This window comes from Aotus nancymaae, unplaced genomic scaffold, assembly GCF_030222135.1.
Source record: "Aotus nancymaae isolate 86718 unplaced genomic scaffold, 86718_ANA_hifiasm-v0.15.2.pri h1tg000006l, whole genome shotgun sequence".
Taxonomy (NCBI): Eukaryota; Metazoa; Chordata; class Mammalia; order Primates; family Aotidae; genus Aotus; species Aotus nancymaae.
In genome coordinates this window covers 7,933,475-7,946,614 of record NW_026988417.1, presented here as the reverse complement: position 1 = coordinate 7,946,614, position 13,140 = coordinate 7,933,475, and the positions used below count along the sequence as shown (strand labels likewise).

Sequence of the window (13,140 nt, the reverse complement as noted above, 5' to 3'; positions counted from 1 at the left end):
CCCTATAAGCAATAACGAATGAAGAAAGGTAATAGAATTTGCCTGCTCAAAGGTCTCTTTCATTTCACGGTATTTTTAAAACAATAGAAATTTATTTCTCATAGTTCTGGAGGCTGGGAAGTCCAAGATCATGGGCAGATGGAATGTTGTCAGTACTCCCATGAGTATTATGCTATCCTTATACATGATAAGGAAGAAAGGTGATAGGATTTGCCTGTTCAAGGATCTCTTTCATTTCTGGGTAGTTTATAAATAATAGAAATTTATTTCTCACAATTCTGGAGGCTGGGAAATCCAAGATCATGACCAGTGTCTGGTGAGGGCTGCTCTTTGCTTCCAAGTTGATACCTTGTAGCTGTGTCCTCACATGGCAGAAGATGGAAGATCAAACAGTGAATGCGGTGTGAGGCCTCTTTCATGAGGTCAGCAATCCAATCAGCTCCTAAGGGTCCCACCTCTTAATATACTTTGCCCTCTGTGTCCATGGGTTCAATTCAACCAGCCATGGATAAAAACTGGTCAAAAAACAAGCATTCAGAAAATAACAATGGAACAATAAAAAATGATACAAATACAAACAATATTTAGAAGAAAAAATAGCTACTTGCATAGCCTTTCCATTGTATTAGGTATTATAATTAATCTAGAGATGATTTAAAGTATGTGGGAGGGTGTACACAGGTTAAATGAAGTACTAAGACACTTTATATAAGTGGCTTGACTGTCCACAGATTATGTATTCCCGGGTTGTCCTGGAACCAGTTCCTCATGTGAATACTGAGGCATGGCTGTAATTTATCACATCGCTGACTAAGTTTCAACATATGAATTTTGACAAATACATTTAAACCATAGCAGGAGCCCTCACCAAGAATCCAACCATGCTGGCACCCTGATCTCAGACTACTGGCCTTCAGAACTGTGGGAAAGAAATGTCTGTTGTTTAACCCACCCAGTTGGTGGCATTATATTGTAGCAGCCCAACTGACTAACACGTAGTGATACCACTCTCTGTGGTAGTACATTTCCTGGTGGTGGAAGTATGGGAGCAAAAACCAGAGTAGCAAAAGCTAGCCTATCAATAGTGTAAGTCTTGGGGTCAGTTTTGAAGAATTAGTGGAAGTCTACCAGGCCGTTGAGAGGGAAGAAGATTCTAAGGAGTGTCAAAGGCTTGGAGATGAGATGAATTTTCATGTGTTCAAAGAAAGGAGAGATGTGTGTCTGGAGGATGGGATACCTAAACAGACCCGGGAGCATGGTTATTGATTATCAGTACTACATTAGCACTTGTATTAATGGGTCATACACAATATCCTGGTCTCCTTCTCTTTGAGTTTTGGATGTTTTCAGTTTATGGAAAGTAAGCCAGTTCATATTTTCAAATTTTATAGTAAACGTTCATTCTCCTGAGAAGGAACTCATAGGAAATCTTGTTGGGCACTAATTTTCATTTTCCTACATCTTCACTCACCCATTAGAGGAGGCCCAGTGAGAAGTCACAGCTCATCAAATAGCACAGCTCATCAATTAGCAGAAGTGGAATCCCGCTGCAGTCATGCAGGTTGTTGCCCACTGTACCTGAATTGCTGGGTGGAAACAGCACGTCTGTTCCAGAACAACCCTGGAGGCCAGGAGGTAACGAGATCAGGACTGTTTGACCCAGCTCCGTGGGAGGAGAGTGGGACGAGGGGAAAGCCCCACTCTGGCTTCTGCACATATCAGCCTTGAGACCTTGGCCCCAACACTAGTGACTGGAACCTCAGGTTATTCTTCAGTAAACACAAGAATAGTAATACCCTCCTCTCAGGAGCACTTGAAGGATTAAGATGAGATTTGACACTTATTCTGCAACACTTATTAACCCTAAATAACAGTGGCTTAAAGGAGCCAGGGGTGCATTTTCTCCCCCTGTTCATCAGTTTCCCTGCTTTAGTCCTTGCCCCTGTAACCCAGTCACAGCAGCCGAAAGAGTATTCAAAATTGAGTCCAATCATATCAAAACCCTCTCGTGTGGAGTAAAAGCCGCCATCCTCACTGCAGCCCAGAAGTCCTGACACATTTTTCCCTGGAGAGAATTTGTCTCTGGTTCATTCAGAACAGTAAACATCTGAGAGTTACTAAGGAAACATTGAAAAAACATAATAGTGAGGGTAAGCCCACCCTAATGTTACAATACCCTACAAATCTGTTATAATTAAACCCAGGAAGTACTGCCCCAGCAATAAGCAACAGGTCAGTGGAACAGAAGTGAGAACCCACGTGCTGACCCATATGTATGTGGAACTTTATGTAAAGTGGGCATACTGCAAGTTTTCAGGAAAAGGTGAATTTTTCAATTAATGCTGTTGAGACCACTGGATATCCACTTGGAGGAAATGAAATCAGAATGCTATCTCATGGCATACACAAAAATATACTCCAGATGGCTGTAAGACTTCAGTATAAAAGGTAAATTATGTAAGTATTGTAAGAAAATATAAGAGGAGACTATGTAAAATCTTAGGGGTAAAATCGGCTTCCGAAAATTGGAAAATTATAAGAGAAATAACACTTAAAAGTATAAAATTAACATATTATTTGCATTTTTAAAACTTCTTTATAGCAAGAGGCACTGTAAACAAAGTCAAAACACAAACAGTAGGCTAAGAGAAAATATTTGCAATGCACATAGGACAGAAAAGGGCAAATGTATCTCAAAGACACGGTGCTCCCAGTGAAAACTGACCAAGGTTCCAAGAGGCTGATCACATGGGAAACGGAGAGTCTCCTCTGTGGCGAGATAACATTTCTCACCATATAATTTGCAAGACATAAAATCACTGATAACAACTAGTGCTGGCAAAGTGCAGAAAAATACACATCTTCATATTCTGTTTATAGTGCCATAATTATAACTTTTTGGAACATCATATGCATACCCCTGGACCCAGCAATCGCACTTCTGGGGATTTATTCAGTCAAAATAAAAGTACTAATATGTAAAGACATATTCAGTAATTCTTGTCATATATTATATAATAACAAGAGAAACAATTAAGCAAGCAAAATTGGAAACAACCTGAGTCCTCATAATAGGGAATTGCTGAATAAATGATACATTGTATGATACAAACATACTATAGAACACTGTGTAACCATAGGTCCAGGCTTCTTATCTGAAATCCTTGGGGCCGATATGTTTTCATAACTCAGAATTTTCTTCAGATTTAAAAATTCATTTATATTAAATAATATATATTGTGATAATATAAAATAATGTGTTTAACACATAATATGTAATAATATTTTTAATACATTTAATACTATATAATACCCAATAGGGGCTTGGAGGAACACCATGTAATCAAATACATTAATATTTCTACAGCAAAACATGAATATTCATTCCAAATGGAGTAAGTAAAACATGACTGCTTCAGATCAAATCTTATCACCAAGTAAATTGCGGAAAAAATTGCACTTAGAATGGAGGATAAAGGATTGTGGATGTCATAGTTAGACCAACATATACTAGCTTGAAAATTGTCCATGCTTCATGGCTATATTCAAAAGTAACTTTTAGAGCGATCCATGAGGTATGACGTCATTACTGCCGGAACAAACCCAAAGCTCCCACATATATGGATATACATTTGCATAAGCAAAGAGAAATCATGGAGGAGCCACATGAGTTGTGTGATTACATTGGGGTGGGAGAGACAATGAGGGGCTTAAAGTGGTGACTCAAAAACATGTCTATATTCTTTGGCTTATTTTAATGAGCTGGCATCACTTTCGTAATGAAAATACTAAACTTTTGACAGAAGGGGAAGGTGGAAGAAAACTAAACGAAAGCCACATTTGAAGGCTCCATAGTCCTCTTACAATGGCAACACGTGCCCCTGTGTTTAGAACTATGTGGGTGTGGGGCACAGCAATGACTATGGTATACACTCACTTTCACATGCCTTAAAGTGCAAAACAGCAATGTGAGTTTGCTTTCTTGTTGGTATTAGAAATAAAGGAATAGACCGGGTACAGTGGCTCACGCCTGTAATCCCAGCACTTTGGGAAACTGAGGCAGACAGATCACGAGGTCAGGAGTTCGAGACCAGCCTGACCAACATGGTAAAACCCTGTCTCTAATAAAAATAGAAAAATAAGCCAGGCGTGGTGGCGTGCACCTGTAATCCCAGCTATTCAAGAGGCTGAGGCAGGAGAATCACTTGAACCCAGGAGGTGGAGATTGCAGTGAGCTGAGATTGCACCACTGCACTCCAGCCTGGGAGATAAAGTGAGACTCCATCTCAAAAAAAGAAAAGAAGAAGAAGAAGAAATAAGGGAATAGGAGGGTACAGGGGATGGATTGGTCTTGGCTGGAGAAGATGGGTTTGGAGCTACTCCTTGGCAGGATGATAATGCTAAGAGCAAACAGTTAAGAGAAGCCTCCCTACTTCCTGCACGTCAGCATCACTCTAACTGTTTTATGTGTATTAACTCCCTGACTTCTGCAACAGCCCTCTGAGATGGATATTTATTATCATCATCCCCATTTTTTTTTTTTTTTTTGAGACAGAGTTTCGCTTTTGTTACCCAGGCTGGAGTGCAATGGCACGATCTCGACTCACCACAACCTCCGCCTCCTAGGTTCAGGCAATTCTGAGTAGCTGGGATTATAGGCACGCGCCACCATGCCCAGCTAATTTTTTGTATTTTTAGTAGAGACGGCGTTTCACCATGTTGACCAGGATGGTCTTGATATCTTGACCTCGTGATCCACCCGCCGCGGCCTCCCAAAGTGCTGGGATTACAGGCGTGAGCCACCATCATCCCCATTTTATAGAGAAGAAACTGAAGCCCAGCAAGATTAAGTTATTTGCCCAAAGTTATACAGCTACTCCCAACAAAGCTGAGGCCTAAACCAAGGCAGTCTGGCTCAGAGTCTGTGCACCCAACTACTACTCCACACTGCCTCTTTTCAGGCAGGACCATGGATGGCTGAATGGAAAGATACTCACTGCAGCCACAGGGAGGGGCCTGAGGAAGCCCCAGAGGCTAAAGCAGCCTGGGTATGTTCTAGGAATGTTACTTAGGTAGGAATACCATGCATCCCAGCAAAGACCTGGCTGGGTGACTTAAGCTTCATCCACAAGCACCTGAAGAGTATTACAAATCCTCACAGAATAAATACCTTGCTGCTGCATCTCACCTAGGACCACCGGACAGATTGTTGGCTGAGCCGCTTGCTCACACATCAGTGCTGGCAGTTGAGTGTGAGATTAGAGGGTTGTACGTTAAACTGCTGGTGCTTTTAAGCATGCCTCTCCCATATGCAGTCCCGTGGGCTTCTCAGCATGCCTCAGTGTACCTGCTCCAGAATGTGTTTTCCCATCTCTTGGTGATGCCTTCCAGTTCCCTCCAAGTCAATTTTGCATATGCCACCCATCTATGCATTTAAGTCCCACATCCCAAATGCCACTCTCAGATTTGGTGAAAATGCAGCGAGCCATTTTCACATGATGTGATGACAGAAAAATAGAAATGTAAGTGCAGTTGTAACTGTTATCCAAGGATCTCTGAGCTGGAATCTTAATATGTACCAAATTCCCCAAAAAGCACGTACTGATCAAAATTCCCCACAAAGCAAGTAGTGACCATTTGGATGTTTCCTTCCTCCCTATCCCCTTCCTTCCTTCTCTTCTATTTATCTCCTTTACCTGCACGTCACTTCGTTTCCTTCCTTTTCCTCTTCCTTGCTCGTCCTGTTTTTTGAACACCTACTTTGTAGGTGCACCCAGCCTATCCATGCCCCATCCGCTGCCATCACTTCAGCCTGGATGGGAGGTGGTTTCAACCCCCCAGCCTTCTCCCTACTAAATTCACCAAGAACAGTACTAAGGTCTCCAGTGACCATAGCGGACAAACAGCAGAACAAGCAGTATCCTCTGGGTGGGAGACTCCTCTCCACCCACCCCTGCCCCAGCCACAGCCCACCTACAGCTTTCCTGGGAGAAGGAGTCTGGACTGACCTGTCTTGTTTATTTCCAGGAACTTTAATTCTCCACATCAGTGTCTCTAAAGACATTTTTTATGTCTTTTAATCCATAAAAAATATACCCTGCCCCTCAATATATTTATGCAAAACTAATATGCCTATGTTACTAAATGAATTCACATTCTGAAACATGCACACAAAATAAACATTTTTAAAGTATCAGATAAAATAGCATTATAAATAGAAGTTCTAATGTTTTCTTCCTGTATCCCACCTTGCCTCAAAACACAGCTTTAAATACCCAGCTGCCTGCAGCCCATGCTAACTTGAGTTTCTGTTTCTGTATTTGCAGGACATGTTCACATTACAGACTTCAACATAGCAACGGTATTAAAAGGAGCAGAGAGGGCTTCCTCGATGGCTGGCACCAAGCCCTACATGGGTGAGTGTTCCAGCCCCTTCTTTTCATGTGATCGGGCTCAATGCCTAAGACTCAGCATCCTTCTCTTGTTTCAGCTGCCACTGCCCCCTGCCACACACCCTCCCCCCATGCTCACATGAGGTTCCATAGTTCCCAGTAGATAAAATGCTCTCTCAAAGCTCTGGACCTTTCCCAGCTGTCTCCTCTGCCTGGCAACCTCTCCCCGCTTGGTTTTCTAGAGAACTCCTGCTCAGCCAGAGAGCCATAGCTCAGGCTTGAGAGGGTGGCAAACAAAACAAGTATTTTCTTTTCCATTTGTGTTCAGTATTTGCCAGAATTTAACTTGGTGGTGGTCATTTGGAGTCTGTATTCCTAGGCACCCAGTGTTCTTTCAGTGTGTACTTTCAAATGGTCTTTAAGGAATTTTTATGGAATGACCATTGTTAGTATTCATTCTGTTCTCTTGCTTTTGTTTTCTTGGTTATGGATGCCTCTTATCTGAATGCTGGATCGTCTTTGCCAATCTTCAACAATTGTCACTGTCCCTCATATCTTTATTACCACTGGCTTCATTTCTTTAAAAATGTTCTTGGCCAGGCATGGTGGCTCATGCCTGTAATCCCAGCACTTTGGGAGGCCGAGGCAGGCAGATCGCTTGAGGCCAGGAGTTCGAGACCAGCCTGACCAATATGGTGAAACTCTCGTCTCTACTAAAAAAAATACAAAAATTAGCCTGGCATGGTGGCAGATGCTTGTAGTCCCAGCTACTTGGGAGGCTGAGACAGGAGAATTGCTTGAACCCAGGAGGCGGAGGTTGCAGTGAGCCGAGATTACACCATCGCCCTCCAGCCTGGGCGACAGAGTGAGATTCTGTCTCAAAAAACAAAAAAAGTTCCCATTGTTATGTTTCTCTTTCTCCCAAGGTATTATCTATTGTATTTGTTTTGTGTGATTTCTAGTGAAGTCTTCATTTCTGAAATCATTTTCCCTTTATTTCTTTTTCCCTAAGTTCTCTCACCTGATTTCTGAGTTTTTTATTCTAATTTATGTTATGTCTTACTTAATTTTGTTAATGCTTTTATTACATGTTAATTCTGAATGTCCATATTTGTTATCAATTACTGTGTAACAAACTGTGTCAAAACATAGTGGTTTAGGACAATCGCAGTGTTATTTCTCACAATTCTGTTGGTTGACCAAGTTGTTTCTCTTCAGGATTGGCTGGGCTCACTCATGAAGATGCATTCAGCTGGTAGGTCAGCTGGGAGCTGGGTTCAGCTAGGACAGCTGAGATGAATATATCTCTCTTTCTCTATGTGGTCTTTCATCATCAAAGTGGCTAGAGTGAGCTTCCTCACATGGTTTCAAGATAAGATGGTAGAGCCGCTTCCCCCATGCTTATCAGAACTCTGCCTGCTTCACATTTCCTGATGTTCAGTTGGTCAAGACAAGTCACATAGCCAACCACGTGGAAGGGAACTGCATGGGGTACAAATCAGAAGGCTGATTCACTGGAGGACCATTAATGAAACAACCCATCGCTGTGTCCTTTAACTCTTTTGAAAAGTAGGCAATGGTTTCGGTCTGTTTTATCAGCACATCTTTCTGTGTGTTTTTATTCCAATGGTGTTATTCTGCTCTTCATTCTCCTCTTACTTACAATAACTTGGAATTTGACTTTGATACTTTTCTGTTCCTCTTTTGTTTCAATAATTGTTGATTCTTACTAATGTATCATATGTACAAGTTCTATGCCTAGATAATCCCTATTTACCATTACAAATAATATAAGAAATACGTGTTTAAGGCTAGAAAATGTAATCAGTACAGCACAAAAGTGCACAAAAATTTAAAGCCCGTATTTCTCCATATCTTTCTCCCAAAGGTTACAGCTATTCATGTTTTCATTTTCTTTTTTCAAATGGAAGAAGGAGACCTTAGGAAGAGTAGAATCTGATAACTGGATGAAGCATTTATAAGCAGTACCAAACCAGAGGTGCAACGTTTGCCTCAGAAAGCTAACCACTGGGATGAGGAGTCCGCCATCTTGGCTGAACTCTCTGCTGCTGTCTGTCATTTAGCAGTGAAAGTGCCCTGTTTTCAGTTTGGCCTCAGTTAACTCTGGTCAGGTTGTGCCTTATAGGGCACTGTATATTGAATTAAACAACCAAAATCTTTCTTCTCTGACCTCATATACAGCGCCTAACACAGCCCGGAGGAGTTAGGGTTGCACGTGGGTATTGGGGTGGGGGGACGAGGCTTAGTTTGGACACGGTCGAGGGTTTGAGTGCCACATGGCCTGAGGAAGAAGAGACCTCTCTGAGCCCTTGGCAAAGCCTAAGGTCCAATCTAGCTTCACGAACACCAGGTTTTTGGGAATCCACTGTAACCCTCTTATTGTCTTTCTGATACGTTTAAAAAGAAATGACTATTTATTTCCCTGGAAGGATAAATTCCACCTTTGGACTTGAGATCAAAATAGAACCAGCTAAGGGGCCTCCAGCAAGAGAGAGGGGTAGAAATTGCTTATTTTATGTGAACTTTGTTTTCCTGAGCTTGTAGAAGATGGTGTGGTTCAGGATAGCATTCCTAACTTAACAGACCTATCTCTTGTGTTGTTCGTGAAGTGTCAAAATCTAAGGCAGCTTGTTATCAAGGTTTCCTGGCTCTGTTCTCCTCTCCCATTTGTATCTGGAGTTTCTCTTTCCTTTGTCTGCAGGGCTCCTGTCCTGATGCATTTTGGTTTCACTTCATCTCACACAGTTTTTCCTTGGGGCTTTTTCCTGGAAGGAGCTGTGGCTGGGTGGATTATGGAATTTTGATGTCCCAGTCTCTTCCACCTCCTCCAGAATTTATCAACAGCCATTTGAATGCTCCTGATACTAGACTGGGCAAACTCCTACCAGCTTCAGCTGCTGTTCTCAAAGTGGTCAGCTGTGCTTCCTAGTGAATACCTGCTGAGTATTTTGGAGTTGTCTGTTTTCTGGTCCATAGGATGCTGCTTTGTTCTTTCTGTGTAGAAATCACTGCCATGCCAGTCTTGTCACTCTTGGTGTTTTGCTCCTACCCATTTGTATTTTGAGCGTTGTGGGGACAACTTAATTTTGCAGCAAATGCGTCTATGGGTTTTTGCTTTAGCGATCTATTTGCTCTGTGGAGACTCAAAATCTATGTCATCATCTCCCTAGAATCCACTACTCATGTCATTAATCTTTCATTTATTAAATAGATTGACTAAATAAAGTTTGGCTACAAATACTTGCAATGGTATAAGTAACAGGCAACTTGCTTTTGAGTATTTACTACGCGTCAGACACTGAGCTAAGTGCTTTCCACCTATAACTTCATTTAATGTGAAGACGAGCTCATTAACTATAACCTATAACTTCTTTTAATGCCCTCGAACATGAGATAGACACAAGTATTCCTTTCCATTTTAGAGTTAAGGAAATGGAGACTAATGAGGTTGGGTGACTTTCCCATGTTGACATTATTGGCAAGAGTCAGACCCAGGTCATTGTGTCTCCAAAACGCAAGCTCTGTACATCTCAACCTGGCCTCTCATGACAGCAACTCCTTTTTAGCAAAAATACCAGCAGACATCCATATAGGTGAATATATCACTTACAAGTAGTCTTAGTCTTATGGGAGCCTGAACACTTACTCCAACACGGCTTTTTTTGTTGACAACCTGTCCGAAATCCCTTTCTGGAAGAATCTGGAGCTGGGGCAAGTCTGACTGATGAAGTCACTGCCTTGAGATTCAAGAGAGATTGAATGGGAGTATTCAGCAACTGATGGGATGGAGAACGGAGGTAAAGGCTACTTCCCAGGTCTCTGGACTGTGCAGCAGAGTGGTGTTAACTCTGTAGGGGACACAGCAAGAGCAGTAGATTTGTGGAGTGGCATAATGTGGATGGACATGTGGATGGAGAACCTGCCAGCACTGAGATGCAGCACAGCCAAGGGAGTGGATGAGATCCCCCAGGGAGGATGCAGGAAGGCAGAGGACTGATTACAAGGCTCAACAATGCCATGCTGGAAGGGGCAGGTGGAGGGTGGGGAGGACATCCCACAGAGGAGGGCCGAGAAGAGAGACGCCAGGTAAGGGCAGCAGCTCCCATTAGAAGCCTCCACTGTATTCCTACAGATTTGTTCTGATTGCCTTCACACTGTTTCCAAAAAGCAAGCTGATGTCGAGGAGTGTAGAGCCTGGACCACTGGAGAAGTTCAAGACAGTTTGTTTTGTTTTGTTTTGTTTTGTTTTGTTTTGTTTTTCAAGACAGAGTTTGCTCTGGCACCCAGGCTGGAGTACAATGGCATGATCTCGACTCACTGCAACCTCCACCTCCCGGGTTTAAGCAATTCTCTTGCCTGAGCCTCTCGAGTAGCTGGGATTACAGGCATGCACCACCATGCCCAGCTAGCTTTTGTATTTTTAGTAGAGATGAGTTTTCACCACGTTGGCCAGGCTGGTCTTGAACTCCTGACCTCAGGTGATCTGCCTCCCTCAGCCTCCAAAAGAGCAGGGACAACAGGTGTGAGCCACCGCACCTGGCCAAGTTCAAGGCAGTTTTCTACCAGCCCTGACATCTCTGCCTGCACGTGGCGCCATGCCTAGTAGACTCACCCAAGCCTCCTCAAAGGCTCTACTTGGGCTTCCTGGCCTCCTTCCTGGCTTCCTTCCCTGCCTCACACTGTCTGAAGCAGCCCAGTCCGGGTTCTTGGTCTCTAGGAAAACAGAGCCACGCGGACCCAGCTGGCCACTCTCCTCCATGGCCCTGCCTTCAAAAAGGAGAAATCTGACCTGGATTGGGACCCCGCTACCTGCCTGTCTTCACATTTCATCCTCAGAAGATTCACACAAGGTTTCCACATGTCTCTTATTTTTATATGTGAGGAACCTGAGGTCCAGAGAGGTTAATTAGCCTGCCCAGGGCCACAGAGCTGGTCAGTGAAGGAGCCAGAATTTGAAGCCAGGTCTATTTGGATCTCAGGTCTATGCTTTTGCTGCTACACCAACCTGCTTTTTAGACACTGACCTCCTAGATCATAACGACAACTTTCTCAGCCAAGTCATAAGTTCATTGTCCCAGCTGTATGTGAGAGTACTGGTGTCCTTCCAATTAGAAAAGCTTCTGGCCTGACTTAATGACCAAATGTGCAAAAGATATTTTTATGGGCTTTAGAGGGCACAGCTGATTTTCCAAATGGTTGTATTTTGAGATACTGTGGTTGGGTAACAGTACCAGGCAGTGGGAGTTTAGTGGGAAAGATGGGGTTAAGGGAGAGCTCTCTCAATAAAGTTAAATCCTGCAGCTCCCGGGGCTGTAAATTCCTAATGCCAAGTGACAGGTTTGTTTATTTCACTCACTTGAGCTGTTCAGTTCAAAGGCCCAATAACAAGTTCCCAGAATGTTCCCAACACAGATTCAGAAAATGGGCTGATGAGTAAGCTCCCAGAGGTAACTCACAAAAGATGATCCCGGAAGAAAAATTTGCATAGGACTGAATTTTCATTAATTAAAAGAGCAGATGGAATTTGCAATTGGAGAAAAAAAAAGATCTCTCTAAAATGTGCCAGATTAGAAGTCAGAAATGTTCCAGCAGCCACCCGGGGCTTCAGAGTTTATTAATTTGAGGTGAAATGAAGAGCAGGGCATTCATTCAGTAAACATTTACAGAGTGTTTAGGAGGCACGGGGCTTAGTTAGGCACTGGGGCTGCAGAGGGGAATACTGCTCTCCCCGTCCTCAGACAGATCGAGTGAATAAGTTGTACACAGGTCACAGTCGAGGAGGACAATGGTGTGGCTACTGGAAGGAGGTGCTTCTGGCATGAAGACGGGGAGATGAGATCTTTTTGGAAAATTTTAGATAGGTTCCTGGAGAAGGTGAACATCTGAATTAGACTTTATGGATGTGCTCTGTTGGATAACGATAGTGAGAGGACATTCGGGCAGACGGAACGGCCCCATACAAAGGTACAGAGGAGTAAAGCAGCATTGTGTGAAGGGAGAACTTGGTAGCTCCATTGTTTTACAGCTTCCAGAACAAGAGGAGTGGGGGAGGGAGAGAGGAGACAGGCCAGACCACAGGAGTCATGAATGCCATGGTAAGGGCCCAGGGAACCAGTGGAAGGTTCGATGCTGGAGACCACTGCGAGCAAAGACCTGGAACCAGCCCAAATGCCCATCGATGATAGACTGGACAGGAAAAATGTGGCACATATACACCATGGAATATTATGCAGCCATTAAAAACGAGGAGTTCGCGTCCTTTGTAGGGACATGGATGAACCTGGAAACCATCATTCTCAGCAAACTGACACAAGAACAGAAAATCAAACACCACATGTTCTCACTCATAGGCGGGTGTTGAACAAGGAGAACACATGGACACAGGGAGGGGAGCACTATACACGGGGGTCTGTTGTGGGGGAGTGGGGGGGACAGCGGGGGGATGGGGAGTTGGGAAGGGATAGCATGGGGAGAAATGCCAGATATGGGTGAAGGGGAGGAAGGCAGCAAATCACACTGCCACGTATGCACCTATGCAACAACCTTGCATGTTTTTCACATGTACCCCAAAACCTAAAATGCAATAAAAAAAAATAAAAAAATTAAAAAAAAAAAGAGTGGTGACGTTGGAGAAACAAATGAGTAACAGGAAAGCATTAGGGGTCGGGCTCATGGGGCATGGGTCCAGGTGAAGTGTGGGCTTCAGCATGGGGCAGTTGGGTGTCTT

At 43.4% G+C, this 13,140-nt stretch overlaps 1 protein-coding gene across 6 annotated transcripts in view; it reads left to right on the top strand.

Moving 5' to 3' along the window:
• The window catches only part of STK32B (serine/threonine kinase 32B), a 417,401-nt gene that overhangs the window by 336,898 nt on the left and 67,363 nt on the right, over positions 1–13,140 (top strand). For 4 of the 6 annotated variants that reach the window (XM_012467008.2, XM_012467004.2, XM_012467006.2 and 1 more), the window contains one exon: positions 6,327–6,416. The exons of the other annotated variants lie outside the window; for them this stretch is intronic. In XM_012467008.2, coding sequence (XP_012322431.2) covers positions 6,327–6,416 — 90 coding nt within the window. The remainder of the gene's footprint in view (positions 1–6,326; positions 6,417–13,140) is intronic. 6 annotated transcript variants of the gene reach the window in all.